The sequence below is a fragment of the Haliaeetus albicilla genome, chromosome 11 (assembly GCF_947461875.1).
Source record: "Haliaeetus albicilla chromosome 11, bHalAlb1.1, whole genome shotgun sequence".
NCBI classification, from domain to species: domain Eukaryota; kingdom Metazoa; phylum Chordata; class Aves; order Accipitriformes; family Accipitridae; genus Haliaeetus; species Haliaeetus albicilla.
The window spans coordinates 26427749-26453133 of NC_091493.1; the positions used below are offsets into that span (position 1 = coordinate 26427749).

The 25385-nt window shown below is 50.1% G+C and overlaps 1 protein-coding gene across 7 annotated transcripts in view; it reads right to left on the reverse strand.

The window, feature by feature from the left end:
• Positions 1–4706, reverse strand: part of BTRC (beta-transducin repeat containing E3 ubiquitin protein ligase) — a 123594-nt gene extending 118888 nt beyond the window's left edge. For all 7 annotated transcript variants that reach the window (XM_069796840.1, XM_069796839.1, XM_069796838.1 and 4 more), the window contains exon 1: positions 4555–4706. In XM_069796840.1, the coding sequence (XP_069652941.1) occupies positions 4555–4602 (48 nt within the window). In that variant the 5' untranslated portion in view covers positions 4603–4706. The remainder of the gene's footprint in view (positions 1–4554) is intronic.
• Between the last annotated feature and the right edge of the window lie 20679 nt (positions 4707–25385).

Here is a 25385-nt window from a genome sequence, read left to right on the forward strand (position 1 = left end):
CATTTGTTCCATATATTTATATACACACACACACAAAGAGAGAGAAGGAAAAAAAACCAAAAACATTCTAAGTCTATTACCCTTCAGCCTCCTATTACACGACTATTCCTTACTATATTACCTGCCAGTTATGTGCAAGCTCCTACAAACATGAGAATATAAAAATTAAGGAACTTCAGGGTTTCTCTCATTTAACAAAACAAACAAACAAACAAAAAAAACCCCAACACACACACAGAAAAACCCCACACCACAGATGCATCTTAAAAGACAACCAAAAGGTTTTGGCTCTCCTGTGAAACTGGAAGGCCATCAGGACCTCCTAAAATCATGTCACCCAAAAAGAAAAGGAAAACGGTAATTTGAAGGTGAAATGGAAAAAAGGCACTCATTAAGAACACTAGTATCAACATCTTCCTATTCACAAGCCAGGAAATGAAGTACTGCATACTGATCCATTCAGAAAAACTGAGAAAGTGAAACTTCATTAAATATCAAGCTATTGCTTCCCAAACTATCCTAGATAAGATCCCAAACTGGTCAGGTACAGCTCCAAGCACTGTTAATTAAACACAACTGAAGTTGTCACTAGTCCATTCAAGAAAACAGATGCTGCTTCATAGAGCTTTGATATTTTTCTTAAATACCTTTCAAAATGAGGAACAAAAAATATGAACTCTTATAAAAAGGGCTTTATTGTATTTTTATAGCATATTACATACCTTGTAACAATCATTCTGTTAAGTGTGAATGTCAGTTTTATTTTCTGTCCCTTTTTTCCTGGCTATTTACAAGCTTTGTAAGAATCGTTCCTTAATTAAGTCTAAACATAGTTTTATATAAATGGATTCCTGGAATTAAAAACGTTCAGACTTAAGAAATGATTGTTACAGAGACTGTAACAGGCCGTAAAAAAGAATGCCACTTTAAACAAAGATTTCTCATTTTAATTAAAAAGATAATCATCAGAACATTCGTATACTTAACAGAACCATTTGAAGCTACTTTGAAAAAATATCTACTATTCTATGCAGGCATATGTAGTTTATATGACATTTAATCAAAGTCTCAGTTGAGCCTATTGCACTCATACTTTAAATACTGTATCTACAGTTTTAAACACTTTATTCAAATACGAAAGTTACTTACTGAGCACCTCATTTCTAGTACTTTGTAAGTGGTTATGACAACAGAAATCCTGTATTCTTGAAGGCATAAAAACAGAGCTCTGTAAGGCAAGGGCTTGGGGGAGGGTTTTTTGTGGTGGTTTGGGGGGTTTTTTTAAGCTAATGGGCACATTCACCTCTCCTTTTAGCTTGTGCATCAGCGTCTTAGACACTGTACTTTACGAAGACTGTAGTTTTATCTGTAAAGACAGGTTCCGCTCTGGTAGAATCCTTGGTGTAGCTGCAGAACACTGGACTATATAATTTACAAGATCATATTTTAAATCTATGAACTGGCTTTCATTCAAAAAAGACTTTCAAAGATGACATGGAGAATACATGACAGGAAACACTCATTCACCAGCAAAAACAGTCTTCCCTGGCGAGCAGTTGCTTAGTATTGCATTATGCTAATACACAGCAATTTAAAATTAGAAATAAATTAGGCCTTCTTAAAATGTAGAGGTAAATTGAGTATGCAAATGAAGTTAAAGAAATTACTTAAACCTTAAAATATTAGATTATATATATTTTAGCTGACCATGAATAACTAGGAAACTGGTAGTAGATATTAGCTAAATGTAATACTGTTTCATTGGCAAGTAATCAAGCCAATACCAGCCAGTAAGAAGGCAACCTTCTTTTACTCCCATCAAAAAGTTGCATAGACATGAGCACGCAGAAGAAAACAAGAGTCCTGTTTGTCTTTCAAAGCATACCTTAAAGCAAGATAATTTCATTCATAATATTAGCTTTGGATGAAGTCTCCATGTGACATTTTTCTATTAGAGTTAGACATTAAAACAAAAAACAAATCGCCAGATCTGTCTTGCCTGATACTTTGTGACTCAAGAAAGCTGCTCATAGTGAATGCCAAAAATCAGGTACTGACATTTTCAAGTGCAAAAAGTATTATTTTCTAGAGAAGCACAAAAATACTACCACCTACAGGGCTGCTTTTCAACATGAATGAAACCTACCACAAATCCCTATCAAAAACAAAACTATCAAAAGCTGGAGACATAATAGGTCTCATGCCTCCAAAAGATATTTGAGTATTTACCTATGATGGCACTTGGGAAACTCTCAGGGAAAAATCAATAATTAACAGCAAAGCCCACCTCAACCCAAACTGTGAGCCACCTAATAAGGAAGATATACATGAAACGTATCACACACTTGGATGAAAAAGATAATACGCTGTGAATGATTCAGCATTAGTTGAGAGGCTGCACAAGCTGATCTACTACCTTTATGTAGATAACTGTACCAATGCCATTACTGCCGTACCCAAGTGCTTTCTGAGTGCTAAAAAGCAGAAACAAGAAGATGCTTCCTAGGAGGGCCAAGCTGATACTTGCAACTGATACTTCGCGTATCAAAACAACCTACCTGTGCCACATCTCCACAAACACCAAAAGACCCCACCAAGTCTTTTACTTCATCAGCATAATTGAAGAGTCATGTTCTAGACAGACATGCACTATAGGAAAAGCCTGAGATGTGTTACACAAAAGCTTGTCTCACTCTTCTCTCAACCTGTAAGCAAAAATACCCTAAAAAGTTCAGAGTGAACAGAAAGAAGCCACATCTTTCATTGCACTTTTTACAAGCATTTTGCATACAAGAGGCATTTTAATAAAACATTGAGGAATTTGGTTTAGCTTTCAGTTCTCGGTGCAGCCTGATCTTGATAATTCCTCCCTTTATCTGATGCTCTTAACAGATGCATCTCCTGTAAGAGCAGCTCTCTCGTGCTCAGGTCTCTCCCTAGTGTCAGGGAGCTTTATTGTTTGAGTGGAACACAGCCAGCTGCAAGATGGACAGGGATTCCCTCAGGTCCCAGGCCCAATCTTATCGAAGATCTCAAACACCTGGACTAAACCCTTGGATGGGAATCTTAGCACCTTAGCAAGGGTCGAAAAAAGCAGCGTATGAGAAGTCAGTATAACATGTTCACAATGCTGCCTGGCAGAAGACAAAAACGTTTCAGCAGAAACTTTTCAGGATATGAAACTCAGTATCTAGAGGCAGGCTGTAATTACCAAGCTTGGCCAAACACAAGTGCAACAGGATCTGGGACACACCTTTGGCCAATCACACACCAAAGAGGGTAGTTTATTATTACTAATTGCTACCTTGCCTATTTAGCTATCTATAGCATTTTCCCACTTCGCTGAACTGAGACTCTATAAATCTGACAAAATTGGAGACTACTAGCAAAAACGTCAAAAAGTTTCAAGAGAAACAAGTTCTACAAGATTAAAAAACAGAAGTCAAACAACTGTTTTGAAGCTCAATTTAAAATTAAAATTTGCAACTAGCATTTCCTCAATTTCATTTTGGGCATATGTTCTGAAGGTTTAATAGAATTGCTTCTTCTTGATGAGCTTAGATTTAATTCTGTACCACTGGAAGCACTAATCCAAAACAAACTTTTAGCAAGTGTTGCCAGTCATTTAAATTATATCCTTAGGGAAAGAACAGTTTTGGGCACCCAAAATTTGCATTCAATTCAGTTGGCAACAGTTTGTTTTCATTTCTAAATCTTATGTTTCTGGCCAAAACACTTAGAAATATCAACAAATGAAGAAAGAGAGAACGAAACTACAGTTTAAGTGCATCATGCCTCCAATCTAAGTAAACTAGCCACATTTGAAGAGCATCTTGGATGCAAGTACCCCCAAGGCTGCTTTCCATGCCAAAGGCCAACTCCCAAATCTAAACAATGTAAGCGCTCTTCACACTCACTATCAATGATAGGCTGCTGCAGCAGCAGGTGAAAGATTTAAGTGTCGGTATTTACACCTCTTATGGCAGAATGGAAGGAAAAACAAAATAAAATTGCAGAGAGATGGTGTGCAGTACAGAAGGATAGTCTAAGGTGTATTTAAAAAAAAAAGAGAGAGAGAAAAACCCAAGAATTACATGCACAAGCCCTCCCGGTGCCTGTGGGCCCCTCTGCCAGCCCTGCCTCTCTCCAGTTTAACTTCTGCCGCTCCCAGGTGGCACCTGCAGCCCCCTACTCCCCTCCAACCCAACGATACTTTTCCACGCATCTGGGGGTCCCGCTCCCGGCAGGCAGCCCTCCCCGGCAGGCAGCCCCCTCCCCGCAGCCCACGGCGCCTCGGGGGCCCCGCTCACCGCCCTCCCCCGCCCGCGGGACGAGCCGCCGCCCCCCCGCCAGCCCGGCGCCCCCCGGCCCAGCACACCTTGGAGGCCCGGCCTCCCCCAGGGTCCCCTTCCCCAGTGCCCCCAGCCCCATCTCGCCCCCCCGCCCCTCCCCCACAGCCCCTCCTCATCCCTCGCCCCTCCCCCCAGCTGCCCCTCCACACACACACACACGCACACGCACGCACAGGTGCCCGCCGCCGCGGCGGCGCCTCACCATGAACTTGAGGGCCTTTTCCTGCAGCACGGCCTCGGCCGGGTCCATAGTCCTGCGCCGAGGCCGGGGCCGGGGCCGCCCCTCCTCTCAGTGCCAGGCCGCAGCCAGCGCAGACAGGAACCTGCGCTGCCCCGCGTCCCCCCCACCTCCACCTCCACCTCGCCCCGCTGCCCGGATGGCGCATGCGCCGTCCGCAGGCCCACGGGAAATGGAGTCCCCGACCGCGCTACCGGCAAGGGCCCGAGCAGCGGCCCAGAACTACAAAGCCCAAAAGGCCTTGTGGCGGGGGGCACGCCGGGAGCCGGCTGGCGCATGCGTTGTCTGCGGGAGAGGGGGCCGACGGGAGTTGTAGTAGTGCGGGGCTGTGACGGTGTAACTTGAGGGCAGGGGTTGTTGCTGGGGGGTGGGGGATCCCTGCTCGGGGCGCGGGAGGGAGGGAAGCCCCTCTCCGTAGGGGCCATGTGGGCCATTTCCAGCCCCAGACCTTCCCTGGTGAGGTGTAAGGCTGGTTCCCAAGTCACAGCCCTGCGGTCTCTGCCATTAGCATCTCGCATGTGGCTAATGGCGGGGTGCCGGGGCACCCGCGGCGCCCACGAGAGCTCGGCTGCACCCTTGTTTTGCTCCAGCTGCGCTCCATGCCGGTGCGCTGTCGATTTTCAGGTCAGTTGTTACTGGTACACTATCTGAAATTAATCTCATGTGTGTGCAGAACAAGTACCAAAAATGCCTGGTGACTTCCGTCCAGAGAGAAGGTCGGTCCGAAGGGGCCGTCGCTGCCCCTTGGCAGGGGATGTGAAACGGGGAAATTTGCACCACTGGAATGGATCAAGTAGACTTACATCATTCTTGAGGGACGTTTGTTCAAATCCATCCCATAAAGGAAACCCCTCACATAAACAGCCTCCCTTGGTGCTTCGGTCCCCTTGCGCTTAGTTTTTTCTCTAATAATGTTTCTAAATCAGTTTTCCCTGAAAATTGGGCCAAGTTCTCTTTGCTGTACCACACAGCAAACAAAAACCGAATTGATCAGCATCCCTTTAACAGCACATAGACTGGAGGGTATTTACCATATCCCCCCCAACTCTTTAATCTTCTGTGTTGCAGACCAAACAAGACGAGCTCACTCTTTGGCAGCCATGACTTTTAATCATCTCGGGTTTGTTAAATTTGTCTAATCTTTTTCGAGTTTTCCTACATTTTTCACAATGTGCCCAAAAGCTGAAACCACCTTGCATGGAGCAGCAGAGAGGAATTACCTCCTGTGTCTTTTCTACTAATTATAAGACCCCGATAACTTTTTCCATTCTCTATAACAAACACAACACTGATTGCTATGCAGTTTGTCATCCAGTAAAACACTCAGATTCTTTTCCTTGCTACATTTATATATTTGACTCTGCATCTTAAGCGAGATACCCTGAATTTCTTCCTATTTAGATGCAAAGGAGCCAGGCACAAACATCAGCACTTGCTTGCTGAAATGCGGCTTAAATCCATTCTTTTTGTTCCTGTGTTTGACCTATAAAGTGAAGCTTCAAGTCACAGGTATGAACCCAGTGTCTCCTGTGCACCAGCCCCTTCCCTCATTTTCTCTAAACACCCCATCTCTTCCAGATTTTTAAACAAGATAATCAAAGAGAAAATGATGCAGAGAATATGCCCATTACTGGATTCCTTGCAGGGATACATGACCTAGGTGGTGTCTCATGACCCGGTGCCAGGAGCGTCTCCTCCGGCTAACAGCACAGCAGAGATGACAGGGAATGTCAGTCCATTCAGGGTATGATGCTGGGATGAGCTATGCTCCCAGAGCAGTGGCTTGAGAGAAGGAGGCACCTTATGTCCTCCCTCTACAATCCCAAGGCATAGAAATCTTCCAGAGAAAGCTTTCAGGTCACCAGGACATGGGCTCCTATTCTTGGACTGGCCCAGCCACACTCTTGGTCATCATACTTTAAGCCCAGATTCTTAGTAGTGAAGCGCCTGAAATGCTTGGCTGTAATGGGGCTGGGCATTTTCCAGACTGCTGACAGCACTGAAAACACTTACAACAATTACATAAATAACAGTAATTATAATGAGGGAGTCCTATAATTACAAAGGGACAGCTCCTGTAACAGTACTGCAGGCAACCAGGGGCCGCCAGCACTTGAGGCATGGCTCTCCTGCGTCTCCTCCCTCTGGGCACCCTGCAGTTGGCTGGGATGTAAATGGATCCTCTTCATAGCAGTGTGACAGGCTCAAGGCTTTGATTGCATGGTTTATTTGTCAATAATACCTGATGCTGGCCTAATTGTAGGAAAATTGAAAAGTGTAATGTTTCAGCACTAGAGACCACTGTCCCAAAGCCCTCTAGGCCAATTGATCTGTCTGGACTGTAACTTATAGGGGATTAACATCTCTGGGTCATAAAAAGCATGAACAAAGTGGAGCCAAAACTAATGAATGTTTAGGTGCTGGACTTAACCTTGGTGGAAGAAGACAGTGGCTCGGTTATTCTGCTACACTGCCATTGGGATCCCATATGCAGGACAACTGCAGAGGGACAGGGCAAGAACCTGCACCACAGCCCAGAGAGACCAAGGAAGGACTCAGAGAGGCAGCACTTGGCCCGGCAGCACTGAGCATGGAAGTAATGCCTCACCATGTGAACCTCACCTGGATTCCTGCATCTGCAGCCCAGCCTTGTAGCCTCTTCCCACCACGGGATGCTCACTGCAGCTGGATGGCCAGCTCTGCATCCACCAGCTTGCTGGGTCCGCTGTGGCCCCAGAGCAGGAGAATGGCCAGCACACCGAGCTGCGACACCCACCAGATCCCTGCTACAGCCCTATGCCATCAGGGTGTCACATCACACAGCAGAAGAGTCATTAGAGAAGTCTGGGGGGTATAAGGCAGAGGGAAGGCACACTTCGAGTTCAGCAGATTTACAACCAATTAAATAATGATTTGTTTGGATTGCAGGAAGCAGGAGCCAGACGTGTGTGGTCAGCGCTGTCTCTGCCACAGCAGAGCTGCCCTGACCAGCTCCTCTTTACTTTCCCCTTGAAACAGCAATCATATACCACCCTTCCTGCCCTCCGCACCCTCACAGCAGAGTATGTTGCATGAAGCAAGCTATATAGTGCACAGGGACCTCACCATCCTTCCAGATGAAGTATGCTATCAAACGGTAAAGATATTACTGTGATTATTTTTGCAATAGCATATTGCTCTGTGCATTCTGGACTCTGCGGACCACATCCACGCCTGGTGTAACGCCATGTTAATTTGCTGTGGCAGTCATTAATTGGGTAAGGAACAGCTGGTGCTTTGCTTTAAGTGAAGCTGATTGGGTCAGCAAGTGACTGTTTGGTTAAGTGATCTACAGCAGGTACAGCCCTACCTCTCTCTGCACTCCAGAGGGGTTTCACTTCTTGTCCTAGTGACCCTTGGAGGAAGCAGCAAGATTTGGCCATGAAACATTAGGGAGCTTTAATCAGTGCGGTTCCTCTGGGCATTATTGCCTGAATTTTAATATTTTGAATAATAAAGGATGATTTTAAATTAAATTTGTGGGCTTGCCATCTGTGTGTGCTTGGCCTAGTTTTCCTCTGCTTTGGCAGTCCCTTGACTTCATTCTTTCCAAGTTGCAGCAAAAAGGGAGGGAAGAGAAAAGAGGGGAGAGCACTGGTGGAGGAACCTTTTGTTATTCCCTTTGTCCTGCAAGATCTTGGCAGCAGCAGCAGCCTTTACTGCAGGTGTATTTCACAGTGGTGAGCACACAGACAACATTTGATAGCATAAGAGCTCGTGAGAGGGAGACAGGGACCCCTTCACCCAGAAACATCCCAGTGGTTCAGCTCAGCCTCTCCATCCCAGCTTATCCATGATGGCAGCATGTCTTGCACAGGGCGCCAGCATCTCAGCTAAAGGGCTTGGTGTACAGTGGCCTCGGGGATCTGGGGGCAGGATGGCTTCCTGCAGCCTATGGGCAAAGGGGTTTTTTTAGGACAAAGGGACATTGTCCTAAAGTCATGCAAAAGAAAAGAGTCCAAGACCACATAGTATGAATTATGTTCACTGTATGGCTGGAGCAGGACAGTACCCATTACCTGGTACTAAGGAGATGTGCAAGGCTGCATGTGTGGAGGGGATGACCAGAGAGAGAGTCTTGTCTGCAGAGAAACCAGAACAGTCAGGCTAAGGGTTGACATTACAGGTTGAGCTGAATTTATCCCTTGTGCTGCTGAAAAGGAGAGCTGCATCCCCTCTCCTGTCTTTACCAGCCACATACTTCCTCTTCTCACCTTGTGCCAGCTCTGATGCTTGTTTGCTAGCACGGTGAACTGTTTTAATTCACTATAGTGGCAGAAAAATGGTAATCAGGAAATACAAACTAAATGCTTCTTTATTGGTGAGTCAAACTAGCTTTTCTCATGATCAGACAAATGGCAGAGCTACTGGGAGGGCAGTTGGGAATTGCACTCCAGGGCAGGGGAGGTAAGGATGAGACTGGTCCCTCTCAGTGATGGAGAGCTGCTAATTCAGCAGACACCAGGTGAAAAACATCTTGTCTTCACACTGTCAGGGTCTCTTGACCCTCCTGGTGGTTGAGAGCCCTCCAGGCTCACACAGCATCATCGCTGCCAGTGGAGGATCTGGATGGCCAAGGCAGAGAGCAGGGGAATATCTTGGGAAGGCCAGATCCTGGAAGTTTGGGATCCTCACAGGGATCCTGAGCAGGTAATCCTGAGCTCATTTCCCAATTTTCCATCTTACTACTGGGGCTGCACGGCACTGGTCCCCCCCAGGATTCGCTTGGCCACTGGGAAGCAGGAGATGCTGAAGGCCTGGTCCCAGTCCTCTCTGTAGCTACTTTGTTTAAAATACAGATTAAAAGAAATGACGGTGACAGCAATGTTCTTGAACAGGGCCTATCGCCATTGTCAGCAGCCTTCCCAGTTTCCCCCACAATCTTGCCGGAGGCCCCAGTGTTGAGCACTGGGCTGCCCTGCGAGGCTGTGCACATACAGAAACATGCACTGTGACTTACAGCCAGCTGGGTATCCCCAGCAGAGATCTGGAAGCGCTTCTTTACCCCCAAAAGCAGCTCCTTTGCTCTGTGAGGCCTGGCCACCCCCTCACACCCCCCACACTTCTGGGATGTGTCCTCTGGTATTTGCAGCACCTTCCATCAGGCTGTCCTTGAGACAGCAGTGATGACGAATTCATCAGTCCTTCAGCAAACACGAGAGCCTAGAGGAGCATCGCCAGTTGCTCAGCATTGCTGCCTGGAGGGTGGCAAAGGGGGAAGAAAGATTTCTTCTTATGAGGATGAAAAACAAACCCAAACCACCAAACCTGACCCGACAGAACAAAAACAACCCCAACAAGTACCTCGTACTCAGAACAGCCTTTTAAAGCCTCATGAATATTTAGCTTGTCCTCATGTAAAATATATGACTTTGTGTAAGGATCAGGCAAAGGAGGTGCATGATTTTTTTCTGATTTATGGGCCCAGCAACGGATTATTCATAGCAGAGCAGCTGTGTGGAAAGATTCATCCACTGCAAAATGTGATTGTACATCAGGCAGTGTGAGGGAACAGAGCTATGACTAATGGCTACTTTACATATAAATGAGAAGGTTTGCGCTAGGAACTGTAAAAAAAATACAATCGTTCAGCTGACGGGCCCGGCCTCTTTATCGCAAGCGCTGCACAGGGGCCAGGGAAAGACAGGAACAAGCCTGCCTGAAGGCGCTGCCTTCCCTCACATCCTCCAACATGCAATAAATAAGGCAACAGCAGTCAAGGCTTCCAAGGGCCAAATTTGTTGCTGGTGTCAATCTGCAGGCTGCAATGGAGGAAGGCAGATGTGGCTCCTCCTGGCTCAGATGCCCCTGGAAGTCCCTCCTGGCCAGAATGGGGTGGACCCTGCTCTGAGCGTCATACTCGAAAGCAGAGGGGCAGCGCGAGTCGGGGTGCTCAGCCCAGTGTAAGCCCTTTGCTTCCCCTCCCTGCTGCAATCACAGCCTCCCCCACACTCACTCTCCTAGCCGAGACAGGTTGTCTAGACATTGCAGATGTGGACAGATGTTGGGGCTGTAATTTATAACAATGGCCTCCAGAAGGCAATTCCAATTTGTTTCGCTAAAGCTTTAAGTTACAGGCAGCAAGATCTCCTGTAAATACTCTTGACTTACATAGTAAGTACATAAGAGAGTTTGCCTGGTGAAAGCCCGCTTGCTGCAGCGATTGTAGCTTTCACCATGTCTCAGAGGGACATTACAGGTCCAAATGCAATTGCCCTCCGCCATGGACCCAATGAGCCCAAGAGTGACCCGAGTTCCAGGTGCTGACACACATGCAGTTCAGCATCATTCTTCTGCTTCTCCAGCATCATTCACCTGCTCAGGGGAGGAGGTTGAGATCTCACCTGCGGAGCCAACCCCTATACCCCGTGTGCTGTCTTCTTCATGGGGCATATCCCTGCAGGAAAACTCAGAAAAGGAAATTTTCCCAGCCCTTTAAAAGGTTCCCTAGAGGGAAACCTCTCCTGAAAGCAAAAAGATCCTCACAGGAGAGGTTTCCCTCTATGGAAACCTTTTAAACCCAAAGGGAAATGGAGCCTCTGCCAAAGCTCCTACGAGCCCTGTCCAGAGCAGCTCAGAGTAGGCATCACAAGGCCTTCTCCCTCCATCAGATACCACCCAATATCCCAAACATGCTCCTATTGCTGCTCTAACCCTCCTGTGAATTACAGCCATGGTCCCAGCTTTGCAAACCTGGGGCAGATGCCATCACAAGTGAAGGATATACTAACAGCAGTGATCCTGCAGCCACAGGAGGAGGAAAGAGCACCAGGAAGGGTGCAGTCACAACCAACTAGTTTCTGCACTTCCACCATTCAAAGCCTGCCAGCCAGGGGTATTTCTGACACGGGAGACTCTTTCTCCAGCACCATTTCATAGGACCTACAGTTGTTCTGCTTGTCTTCAACCTAGAGCTTGGGATTTCTTGCAGAGTCCAAGGGGAAAGAATAGGAGCCCTTACCAATTATTTGTTCCTGCAATTGTGTCTGTGCAGGTTGTTCCTAAATTGAGCAGCACAGACTTCTTCACTGCTTCTTAAGGACACAGGGCACTAAGGTGCTCTGCAGTGACTATATTAGTGCATAGGTGCATGAGTACCTGGGGAGGCATGTGTGGAACTGAAAGCCACACCAACAGACCCTGATAAATTAAAAAGCTGGGACTAACATGCAGCAGCCAGACAGGCCCCAGAGATTCCCTGTAGCAGATTCAATGGTGCTAGATGCAGTACAAAGCAGATCACTGTCCAGAGAACTAGCTAACTCATTCCTTTCAGTCTACATAGATATCCACCTGTGCAAGGCTGTCTGTCCCATTCACCTCTGTGCTTGGCCATTGTACTAGTAAAAACCTGTAGAAAAGCTCTGCACAGATAAGACCACAAGAAAACAGATATGAGGTTACCTCTCACATTCATCAAAGGTGAAGGTCACATCTGGGGTATAGCATATGGCTGAAATCCCACCTTTCAAGAATCCCAGCATAGAACATCAACTGGGAAGGGGGGGGGGGGGGCAGGGGGCATTGGTGGAGAGCACAACCAGAGAGCATAGCATGTGTTATACACAACATAGGACAAGGTTGGGAAGAGTTGTGCCTTGGAAACTCCCAGTTTTCTTCTCAGAGGTGAAAGCTGGAACACAGTCAGCCACTATGGCAATTTCACCCATGAAGTGAGGTTGTGGAGAAACAAGACTTTGCAAAGCCTCAGAGCCACAAAGTGCTTCGATTAAAGCATGTTCCCATGAGGTTTGGTTGGGATTAGAGATGTGCTCCCTTTGGATTTGCAGCTGAAAGTCTGCAGCCATGTGCTACCCTGGGAGAGTCTGAAGGAGAAACCACTGGTCTCCCGGAGGGGTGAGAGCAGAGACCAAACCAGCACAACTGCGCTTTGTAAAATTTCTGTCACTTTTGTTCCAGAGTTTGCAATTAAAGCAATGGGAAACAGCAGTTTTCAGGTTTTCAGCCAAATTAAAAAGTCTTATTTTCCCCAGCCCCCAAAAGTTTAATCTCAGATTTAATGAAACATTTAATTTGAAGCAATATATCTTAATTTGTAGGAAAGCAATTTTTTGAATTAAAGTAAATAAAGTAATAAATTATTTATTGTTCTTTAATTTGGAATTTTTCAGCAGAGCTATCAGCTGAATTCAAGGTGAAACAAATGTCTGAGCCCCCATTTACCTTCATTAGCAAAGAGAGTATTTGATGCCTCTTTCAACTCAGTGTGGAACAGGAGAAGGTCTTGCAGGAGAAGCTTTTCTAGGAGGGGGAATCAAGCTTTTGGCACTCAGCTCATTTTGCAGCAACAAAGGCACATTTCCATACTGCTTTGCATGCCTGCAAGTGTCAGTGCTGTGGAGGCACAAAGGTGCTGCAGCTCATTCTGCAGACAGCATCCAGCCCAGCCCAAGGCAGGCAGATGGTTTCATCCATGGGAATCCAACTTGGAGACTTTTCTGTGCCCCAAAGGACAGTGTGGGGATTGGGATCCAAAAGTGGATTCATTCCCTGTTTGCTTTAAAATGGGAAAGCAGAGCAGGCCTCTCAAGTTTAGGTTACTCTCCCAAAACATATCCCAGTTGCAAATTACATACCCAATACCTGCACCCCATCCAGTCGCTGTTGAGCCCCAGCCTGGAGCTGTGCTGTCCCTGCCCAGGGAGAAAACCCAGCAGATTTTCATGGGAGGGGACTGGATCAGCACAGCAGGGACAATACCCATGTCTCACTTGCACACTTTGTGCCCTCAACCAGCTTCCAAAGTAAAATGCGGATGCAAATACTGCCTTTTCCCAGCCACTCCAGAGCTGCTTCCCTCCTGACCTAGCACTTCCAGAGCCCATGTGGGATCCTACCTACTGATGGAGTAGAAAGCCAAGGTTGAGGTGCACAGATGACCCCAAGGAAGCAGACAAGCCAGCCCCTGCAGCTTCCCCAGCAGACAAGTGGATGAGGTGGCCTTGGGACCAGCCAGCCCCATGGGCATGGAGCCTGAGGACAGCACTGCTGTTTCCAGGGGGCTGGACCGGACAGCTCCCTTCCCTGCTTGCTCAAGCACTTCCAATTAAACCCAGTGGAATTCAATCTCTTACTCTTAATAAACTTCCCTGTTTCCTTGCCAACTCCCCTCCGGACACCAAGACGCTATTACTCCAAACACAACAGGAAAGGGCTATTTTTTTCTGCAAACTTTCTGACTGAAGAGGCAAGCACGATCCCCCCTAGCAGGATCCAAGCCATTAGAATCCATGAAAATTAACTGCAAATAAACATTTGGGGGAGGGGGGGTGGGGGGGTGGGGAAATGGTGCTGCTGAGCCACAGCAGAAGGATTATGCACACATGCACGTGCTTCCTGAGACAGGCAAACACCCACACTTGCTGACTGGTGTGGACATGCACACGGGACCCAACACAGAAATTGGGAACTTGGGTTCTGCTGTGAGCATGTGGATTTCTAGGGATGCTGCCCCTTATTTCCACACCACCACAGGTTCCTTCTTATACATCCCAGGCTTGCAGTTCTGGGGGTGGGGAAGATCTAACAGCCCCTTCCCTACTGCTGGCACCACTCAGTACAGTGTGCACTAGCAAGGGAGCTGTACAGCCCCCCTCCTCCAGCCTGGATTCCTCATCCCCATGCGCTGCATCTCCACTGCACAGACCCAGAAGATTAATACAGCCATCTCCCCTTTCCCAAAGCCCTGGTCGCAGCTTTGCAAGGCAGGAGCCTCCTTCTCCACTCTCCTCTCCCTGACAGATGCCTCAGAGCCCGGGGCCGCAGTTAAGGTGACAAGATTCAGCAATTCTTTATGAACATTTCATTCCCGCTCGCTACACGACGTAAATTAGATGGTGTGTTACATTCGGGCAAGAAGCACGATATGTCACTGTGGCGCCGGCCCATTGGATGGAGAGGCTAATCCTGCCGTGAATTTCATTACTGCTTTTATGCCGTCGGAATTAGCTTGGTGACAGTGAGCCTGATTGTCTTTCACTAGGGGTTTGCTGGGACGCGGGAAGGCTTCCTCCCTGATGGGAGCACTACGGAGTGACCCCGCTCCACGGCCACACATTGTGCCTTCACTGAGGCAGGGAGGGAGCGGTGTCCAGCTTGTGGGGAGCTCTGATATTCCTCCTCCCCAGTGCTGGGATAAATAAGACTGAAGGAGCCCCTTGCATGGGTGGGTGGCCAGGATGGCGGTAACCCCCCTCCCTGTAACAGGAGGGTGTTGTATCCCTGCCTCTCACCTTTACATGCACACAGGCAGTTATCCTGGGGATGCTGCTCTTGCTATGGTAGATTCCTCCCTTCTCCCAGCACACACCATGCCAGCAACCAGCACCTGAAAACCTGAAGCCTGGAACCCAAGAGCCAGGGACACAAGCTGCAATCCATGCTGCAGCTGGGCCAAATTCAGTCCTCCTATCAGTGTCTGCACTTGGGGGTTTCATGCCCTTGGCCAGTGTAAGATGAATGAGATGCACAGAGCCATGTTTCCATTACTGCCCACAGGCTCCTTATGCACTGATGCTCAGGCTTGGTTTGGCTGACCTGCCTCCTGAAGCATCCTCATGGAGAATAACAGGAGTTCAGGTGACTCAGAGCAGGTGTTTACTTCAGTGAGTGAAGCTGGAGAAGTTGAACCCATCCTGTGTCTATCCCTATATCTGTCCTGTTATAGAGCTACTGCTAATCAGTGAGCAGAGCCAGGAACACACAAAAAAAATTCCCAGACAACCAGCACTTACCTAAGGTGAGATTGCTGAGAGGTCAGACACCAAAAAGGTGGCTCCAAGCAAGAAGTGGTGGAGAGAAATCTGGGACCACCTGAAGATCCAAAGTGAAACACAAACATGGGGCTGGCTGCATGCACATGCTGTGTCCACTTAGCAATTGCTCTGTCCCTGGTAAACCAAGAAGTCTCAGAAACATGCCATAAGCTGTACCCTCATGCCACCTCCAGACCCAGCCATCAGGAGTCCCCTGAACCTGGCCACCACATTTCATTGACAGCATGACTTTGCTTCTCCAAACCTAGCTTCTGGAAAGCCTTTCTCCCTCAGGCTGTGTGCTGTGGCCATAATGGCCCCAGTTCACTCCTCTCCATTTTTATGTCCTCTGCCATCCCCTCTGCCCACCCCCAGTTTGCACCCCCTGAGCTCCCTTTGCCACCTCTCTCCCAAGTTTAGCCATCCCCATCCATTTAACCAGCAAACACACACATGTAAACCCATGCCTGCCCATGTCTTACTGAGGCACTTGAATTTTCTCCTGGTGCCTCCCAGCACTGCTGCCATTTACAGGGTTTAAAATGTCAGTGTGATGCCCTCCAGGGTTCCAAATGAGTGAGCTGCAAAGCACTTGAAGGTTGCAGACAACGTTGGTGATGGCTGCCAGGCTGATCCAATTGGTTCTGCACCCTAGCACAGGTTCAAAAACAAAATTGCAGGAGCAGGGATGGAGAGACAAACTGATCATCACTGCCTATCATCCCAGTGCATGCCCAAAGTTCAGGCTGTGTGGTTCTGCATGGCTCCAGCCTCCAACCCTCCAGTGCTAGGTGCAGCCCCTGGAAAATGCATGGGAAACTTTCAAGCCAAAGCACCAGCAGGAAAAAACTCTCATGACATTCCTGGGAGGAAGGTCTAGGTATACCGCAGCTCCTGAAGTGCTCTGTACCACCAGACAGACCCCTCTGCTCTCCTGGCTATCCCAGTGTCTTGTCCCACGGCAGCTTTGGGTGATCCAATGCTCAAAGCACCGGTGCAGGCTCTTCGCTTCAGAACATCACCCAGGGGACTAAAGGAGCCCTCCTGCGCTAGGTGCTGTACAAACACAGCATGGGGAAAAAGCTCTCCTTCTCCCAAGCAGGAAAGCTCGTATCTCTAGCTGGCAAAGGACCATGTTGCACCTACTGGGAGTCAAATCCACCTGGCTGGGGTGTTACCAAAGGGCAAGTTAAATTTGAAACCCAATTCTCAAGGGTGCATCTGAGAGCTTTAATGGTCCAACTATTCAACACAGTCTGGAAACCCGGAGAGGGTGATAGCCATAGCTGGAGCTCTGCTCTGGGCTCTTGGCCCCCTCCTCCCACTCTCAGGACAACAAGGCTGCACAGCCTTAATGCGCATCTATTAGTCAAAGTGCTCTCCCCTTAGGTAAGCACTTTGGGAAGCTTGCCTAGTCCTTTGCAGTAATACTCCATTAGTCCTTCACTCTAAATCTAATTAGGGGAAGGAGGAGGAGGAGTGGGAGGGGATGGGGAAGAGGGGGAGGAAGTTAACAAACGGATTTGGGATGACGAACTATGGAAGAGGTTTGTCAAAGACAGGAAAGAATAAAAGCAGTCAAATCTCAGATGTTTGAGGGACAAGCACCTGAAAGGTACATACGAACAAGGTGTAGGAGAAAAGGGCTCCTGTGCTCTCCCCCAAGGAGGGGATAGGATGCAGCTTTTCCCCTGGCCTTTGGGTGGGGAGGCAGGCAGCACCCAGAGCTTGGATGGGGATGGCAGTCCACTGACAGCAGTTCTCAGGGTCTGCTTTGTTGGTTTCAACTGGGGTGAAAAGAAAGCAAAATAAATTAAAGTGAGGATAGAAACTGATATTGTATCCATAGCCTTCTTGCCAGAGATTTCCCCTCCTCCACCACCAACTCAGATACAAACATGCCCGCAAAGAACAAGGCCTGAGCAGGGGAGATCGGTGCCCAGAGGAAACCAGACATGTTGTGAGATGTGACATTTGAACCCCAGAGGGCAGAGAGGGCCCTTTTTCTGGGGGTGACTGGGGTCCAGGCATCACTGTCAGACCGATGTCAGTCCCTGCTTTTCCCAGCTTGGGAGTCCTCCCTGAACCCAGAGGTACCCAAACCTGGAAGGGACTCACCTGTGAGAGGGGACAGGCTCTAGGCAGGTCCAGCAGGAATGAGAGTCACTGGAGAAAGCAACTGTTTGGGCATCCACAGCACATGCACTTCCCTCAGCCCAGCTCTGTCGCTCCCCTCCCAAAGTGCTCCAGCGACAGCAGCGAGGGCAGGAGACCCGGGTCACACCCAACACACAGCCCAAGACCTGGTCCAGCCCCACCAGCACTCCGAGCATCACTTCCCTCCCCTCCAAGCCTCTCCTCTTTGCCGTGCCAGTCGCCCAGGCTTTGGGCAGAGCCTGTTTCACAGAGGCGGATCTCCCGGCAGCCAAGAGCAGTCTCGACTGGATTTGCCCCCAGACGCGAGGAAGCCTTGGACAGATCATTCATCGTGCAGCCCAACACAGCCGAGACAAGGCCAGGAGCTGTGCAGAGCAAAAATAAAAAAGTCACCGGGACTCCCCATATCATATATATATCAGCCAGCAACGGCTCCATCGGGAACAAAGGTATTCAAGCATTGGAAAGAGAGTGCTTAGCAGTAAAATAGGTCCTGGAAGCCCTCGGGCACTATTTACTGGGGAATGAATCTACCTTGGTGACTGATTGCAGCCTTTTAACCTGGATAAATCAGATGACAGATAAGAGCATCTCCCAGGTAGCCCTGCCGGCAGGTGCCTCCATTACAGCCCCATCCATTTCAGCCAGCTCTGTCATCCACCAGGGGACATGTCCCCTGCTGTGTGGGGTGAGCCCTGCGGGGGGATCAGTGGGCAGAGGTGCCTGGCAGGTTTTGGAGCACCTCTGCTCTTGTCTTTATGGGAGGGAAGGTGAGGGAGCCATTGCCAGCTCAAGAGGAAGCAGAGGCAGCTGCAATGCTCAGGACTTAGCCCTGCCTGGCTCTGAAACCCCACAGCATCCCACATCCCAGGACCAGAGCACTGCTGTGGGGTGGGGAAAGGACAAGTGATGGCCCCCAGCACAGATTTCTGGGGGTACACCAGCCCAGCATGCTTCTCTCATCTGCAGAGAGCATTTTCCAGGCTGCTTGCAGCAGAGCCCCTTGCAGTCTCTGGATCAGCCCAACTCACACCTGAGAGACAGTGAAGAGAGAGAGCCACCCCCAAAGCCACCCCCACTGCAGGGACAGCCACCAGCTGGGAAAGAAGCTTGGTTTATATGAGGACACTTACAAGCTGTGAGCACTTGCAGGCAGGAGTGAACAGGCAGCCTGTCCCAGTCTTTCATTTTGGGAGATGCCCTGTCTGCCACCCGACAGTACATCCTAGCCAGGAGGGTTCAGTGCCAGCTTTTGCTGCAAGTGTCTGTAATGTGCAGCTTCCCTGCTCATCCTGTCCCAGAGACAGGCTGCAGCAACAGAGTCTCCCATCTCCCTGTGTGGCTCTCCAGCAAAGCAATCGGGAGCAGTGGCAGTGCTGCACAGCAGCTCTGTGAACATGGCAGCCCCTGACTATATGCTTTCAGGCTGATGGTACTTAGGGCTGGCTTTATATGCACCCATCCTGCCAGGTGAGCCATGGCCCAGCCCATAGCAGTAAAGCATTGGCACAGGTTAGCAGTCTGCCCCATGCAGTCTGTCACCCCTCTTGCACAGCAAGAGACCTGTAGCACAAATTAGGATGTCACCACTCCTTTCTGTTTTCCTGACTGTTTTTGCCCTTTGGGCACTCAAAACTTGCAAGCAAGCAAGACAACTCACTTATATCCATAATTTCAGGCACAACATCCATGTCTGCTCTCTGCAAAGGCACCACCCTGCCCCATTTCTGGTCCTAATTCCTTCTATTGCTGCTTTGGAGGACCCCAGTAACTCAACACTCGCCCTGCAGCTCTCCTGACACAGCAAGGAGCGCTGGTCAGGAACACAGGCATTTCAACAGCCACTTGAGCAATTGGTACTCAATGCCTCCCTTTACCTTGCAAAATAGGGAGCCAGTCTTTTCCATACTGCAGCTTGTTCACAAGCATCTCTCCCACTTTATAGATTTTTAGGGAGAAAACAAGAGGCACAAACAGGTGTTCTTGCATTTTATAACCCAATCCTGTGCTCTACGCTCTCCCCAGCACAGGTCCCACCCAGGGCCAGCTGCTGATGTTCAAGAGAATTAATTACCCACCCTGAGATAATAACCATAACCAAAGCACTGGGTGGGGAGGAGTTAAAGGAACAGTGCCTGGCTCTGGTATGGAGCCTGGGGTTAGAGAACCTCACAGTGCTCCAAGCCACCACTGTCCCCAGACAAGAGACTTCTACTGAAAACTTTGGTGGCAGAGAACAAATGGGGGCAGGATGTGAGCAAATTGAGCTTTGGCTTTGCACGTTCGATCAACATGGCCTGGAAAGGGCAAAACTGCTCCTGGTTTTCTGTGCCTTGACATAGCAGTTTCTGAAGGGAGAATGGGAAATAAAATCAAACCAACACATCTTGTTTGAGTTCCTGTGTATGGGAGTGCTCCCCTCCATGCCATCCTCATTCCAGCTGGGTGCCAGCTCCAGCCAGATGCATGCAGAGCAGGCTTGGGACATTTTCTGGGGCTGGATGCAGAGTGGGCACGTAGACTGGGCACAGTGATGCCCTGGTTATGCCAGAATATACACAGTGATGCTCAGTCTGCTAGAAATGATCAAAATCAGTCAGGAGCCCTTTCTGGCTGGTTTAAGCTCATCAGGCTGCAGCTCTGGAGCTGCTGAAATGAGCAGGAATCCCTAGTCAGGGTTATTCCCTAAAAGGCTGCAAAAGGGGTTTCTCATCTACAGTAGCCCTTAATGACATTGGCAGCACTGGGACCCAGAAGAGGATGGGTCTGATCCGGCAAGTTGCTTTTCAGAGGGAAAATCCAGGCAATTCCCTGGGACAGCCCTGCTCGGTGTAGTGGGTTGGATTGGGGACCTGATCCCCCTGGGAATCGCTCTTTTTTTTTTTTCTGTGATAGGGTTGTTTCCAGCCGGATTGCTTCCCTGATCTGGCCTCCATGCGTCCTCGGGGACAGCAGACCTGAACGGGGTTAGACAAACAGCTTGGCTGAGCTGCAGGGGTGAGCTGCCAAGGGTGCCCTGGGGCAGGATTAATCCTGGCTTGACATATTTCCCACACACCAGAGCCTCTGAGCAGAGATGGGGATGCTCCAGGAAGCCGAGTAGGGGCTGAGGGGCTTTGGGGACCAAGACCCCCTTTCACCCAGCCACACAAGCTGCAGCGTGTCCCTGCCCCACTCCAGGTAAATGATGCAGATGGGGCAAGAAGCCAGCAACTGCCTGTCTGTCCAGCCTGGTCTGTCTGTCCAGTCAGGTTCCACATATCCAGGAGGGTAAAAGAGAGATGAAGGGGGGGGGGGGTGAGGACTGGAGAGCACTGGGGATCCACCCAGAGCCTGACCTCCCCCCTCCATCAGAGATCGCACCCTGGAAGCCATATTCAGCCATCATTAGTATGCAAAGACTGTGATCTGAGAGAGGGGGAGAGAGAAAGAGAGAGGGAGGGAGGGGGGAGAGAGGGAAGAGAGAGAGAAAGAGAGAAAAAGCCAGTTGTTTTATTCATGGCTGGTGATATTATAGACTGAGTGAAAATCACATTATCGTAATGGGAAAGTTAGAGTTGCCGTGATGATGCCCTGAAGCTTGTGTGCTGATTGGGGTGTGATTGCTATCTGTATTTATATGTAGAAAGCAAAGTTCACTGCCAGTTCAAGATGGTGGAGCCTGCTTCTTCATGCTACATAATTCTTCAGTAGGGAGAAACTACGAGCAGCCGGGGCGGCTGAGCAGGCGTGGGGGGCTCCTGGAGTGCAGGGCTGTGGGCAGAGATGGTGTGTGCTGCCCACTGGGCTCCCGGCACAGCATGGGCTTCTGCCGTGCTGTGAGCGGGGTGGGGGGCAAGGGGTGTGAGCGGGGTGGGGGGCAGTGGGGTGAGCACCCAGGTGTGTTCGCGTGCGAGTCAGTCTCACAGCCCTGGTTGTTGGTGATGCTGGGGGAACCTGAGCCACAGTTCCAGTCTTGGGGGTACAGTGTGATGGCAGGTGCGGAGCAGTGAGAAGAGGGGAGCAATGCAAATGTCGCGGTGCTGTTTGCAGGCTGTGGTGGGCTGCACAAGGCTTTGGGGACATGAGTTAATGATGCCTGCTGGTATTTTCCGTGAGATGGAGAGTCAGTGTGACAACCTGCAAGACCCTGCATGTCCCGTCCATCATCCGAGTTTCCCCCTCAGCCCCCAAAGACTTCTTGGGGAGAAGAGCAGCCTTGGACCCTCCTGCTCCAAACTCCAGCCTCTGCTGCTGCACCTGGGATGGTGCTGGGTTTCTGTGCAGTAGTGGGTAGTGGGGATGCAGGTAAATCCTTATGGCATAAATCCACCCACAGAAAAGGATGATGCTCAAGCAGCTCTTAACCTCCTTCCAAGTACACTCCTCCTCTGCCAGCCCTGGCACTCATGCCTGGCTGCTGCAGGCCCTGTCCCCCATCCTGCCCCAGGCACCCCACAGAGCCTGTAAGCCCAAGAGCACACTCTAGTCCAGGAGCTGCTATACCTCACACAACAGCACTTGGGAAATACCCTCCTGCAGGATGAGGGCATGCTGTGGCCACTGGGTCCCCTAGGCACTCCCACAGAGGAGATCCAGGGGTGGGAAGTTGCTGCTCTGCTTGGGACTCAAGCAAATGCCCTGATGCTGCAGCACAAGGGGACATCCATTCACCAGTTTGGGTTTTTAGATCCCAAAGTGACACACATTAAAAAGACAGACCATTAACCGTGCATCTGTCAGCAGTAACGCTGAGGTTATACCAGCATCCGGGCATCCCTGCCGCCTCCTCCCAAGGACACACCTGCCAGCAGGCTCCTGCATCTGCAGAGATGTGTTGGTATCCAAGGGGTGCATTTACCTTCTGTTTCTGGGGTCCATTTGAGAGGATAACAAAAACCCAAGTCTGAGGGAAACAGAGGGCTACTTATTAAACCATAGAAAAGGGAAATACAAATAGCCACTGTTGCAGAGGGAAAGTGAGGCAGATATTGGAGAAGTGGGAAGAGCAGAGAAATAGGCTAAATCCTCTTCTTTCTTTGCTGAGTTTCAGTAGGGTTTATAGTAAGCCACTGAATGTTCTCCACTCCCACTGGAAAGCCTTCTCCTTAGCTCAGCCACGTACCTCCCATCTTGCTGTTGCATTTATTTCCCTTTCAACCCCCCACGAGGCCCTGCAGTGCTGTGGTGGGAATTTCTTGTGCATCTCCAGACTCCTCACCCTTCAGTGTGATGTACAGTCATTTGCAAACACACCTGGGGTCTATGAAATGCTCTTCCGAGGTGACACTGTCACACCCACGTTTTGCACTGATGCAATTAATAGCACAAGGTGCAGGGCCTAGAGCAGCATCCCCCAGATCTACTCCCACAGTCAGGGGTGAGACACAGCCTGGGAAGAGACAGGCAGAGGCTGGACTGTGCCCAGCCTGTGCGGAGAGCTGCTGCAGAGCAGAGGGACTGAGGGATACAGTGTGCTCCACAGGGACTGCTCAGCCCCAAGGTCAGAGGGAAGGACAAGCTTCCCTTTCCAGTCAGAGCTCAGCCCTGGCCCTTCCAAGGACACGTGGTGGCAGAGCCAGCTCCTGGGTGCCAAACCCCCTGTGCCCTCAGAGCACCAGATGGATGCTCACATTCCCAAAAGAGCAGCCATTATCTCGCCAGCCTCCCTCCCGCTGGGGGAGTCAAATGTGGCTCTGAACTGTGCCATGCTGCAGAGCAGAGACTGCCTCCGACCCCACCTGTCCCCTCTACCAGCCGGCACAGTGCGGCTGCCAGCCAGGACGCCCCGTGTATCGGACAGACACGGGGTAGGCTGGGGCCAAAGGACAACAAGCTGGGATGGGCAGGAGGCAGCAAGGGGCTGCCTGGATACACTCAGAAATGGGATAGCGTGAAGGCTGCCGGCTAGGCTTGAAGGCAGGAGAAGAGGTGGCAGTGGGGCACTGTGGAGCTGGGCACAGAGACAGTAGAGGCAGAGTGAAGGTCAGGCCATGGGCACAGGCAGCTGGGGAGCAACCCCGGTGGAAAATGCAGCCCAGGGGACCTTGTGACTGCCCGTGCTGACAGCTAGTGGGAACTGCCTGAATAGCTGCTCACCAGCTGCAGCATCAGGCCCCCATGCCCTGGCTGCCCATCCCTGGGCATGGCAGTCCTGCTGGCTGTGAGAGCCGGCTGTGCCTGGGGCCGGCTCCGGGCTGACCCCTGTCTCCCTCCCCAGCTGCAGGCGAGGCTGTGCCAGGGGGACAAGGAGAGAGGGGCTGCTCAGAGCTGCCTTTGTGCCCTGATGGCTCTGCCATGGCTAATGGCTGGAGACCACAGCCCACCCGCCTCCTTCCTCAGGAGCCTGTGTGCAGGCATTTGGCTGAGCGTATGTATGGATGTGGGACACACACATGCTCCCTGCACACATGCGCCTGTCAGCGGGGTGAACAAGCACGCACACGTGCATGCAAGAGGAAGGAGCCCAAGCTCCAAAAACCTCATTTCCCAGCCCTGACTTCACCCGGTGCTTAAGATGTGACATCCCTGCTTGTCTCTGTTGATGGCACACGCAAACAAATAAAGAAAACGATATCTCACAGACACAGACCTCAGCAAACACTTACACAAAACTCAAGGTTTCCTCCTGCCAAACACTCGCACAGGGCTCTGCCACACACAGGAACACACTGTCGTCCCAACACGCCCACACAGGATCATTGCAGCCTGCGCCAACTGCTACACAAACATCTCAGCCCAAACCTATGTGGGGTTTGCTCTCTGTACAGAGATGTCACCCACATGCCCAGGTGCTGCCAACCCATGTGTGAACCAGGTAGTGGGAGCACGGCAGGCTCAGGCTGCATACCCTACAGTGATCAAAGATGTATGAAGGTGCGGATATTCCCATATGTACATGGGTGTATGCACACAGACGTTTTGTTACCACGGATGCCTGGGCCAGGATGCCCGGGCTAGGATGCCCATGGCTCTCCTTTTCCCATGACACTGCCTCTCTCCTCTCCCTAACTTATCCGTTTTTCACAGTTTAACCAGAATCAGCAACTTCTGTCACCTGCTGCTACCTGGCGCGTCCCTTCCCGCGCTGGCTAAATCTGTTTGAACCCACAGATGTGTGATTAAACACGGTGAGCTTTAGTGGCGAAGCACCGCTGCGCACTCCCCGTATGGCTGATGAGCGTGCAGCTGGAGCAGAGCTCCCTGGGGTACCCTGCTGCTCGCTCAACACGCGCCAGGTCGGGGGGAGGAAGGTGTCGACATGGTGGAGAGGGTATTTAAGCATTAAGCCATTTCTTTTCCCTACAAGGATCCTGAAACTGCAGCTTTTCCTGCCTGGCTATGTCTGGCTGAGCCTCTGACAGGGAGACTAGAAAAACTTTCCTTTGCAGGAGAGCAGGAGAGGGAGGACAGGGAAGGGGTGAATGTGAAGGGAGGGGAGAAAACTGTGTACAAAATAGCAGAGGGAGCTGCCATGTCTTCTCCCAGCCTTGCAATACAAAATTCAATGGGCTTCCAGGGGAACCGAACAGCAGAGCATGTGGAGGTGGCACAAGGATCTTGACTCTGTACCTCACTGCGACATGATGATGCCAAAACTGGACAACAACATACCAGCCTATACGTTTCCAAAGGAGATGAAAACCTCACAGGCTCCAGCATGTAGACTGCCCTCTAGCTCCTCTCAGCATGTGTTCCCTGGATCCTGGGGGGATTGGGATCCAGAGGACTCCCCTGGCTTATGTAGCCTATCACCCAGGAACAGCCAGGCTGGCTCCAACTTGACCTGTGCTGCAGGGGAAAGAGGGAGGTGAAGGGAAAGGTGCCTTGATCCAAAGCACTAGA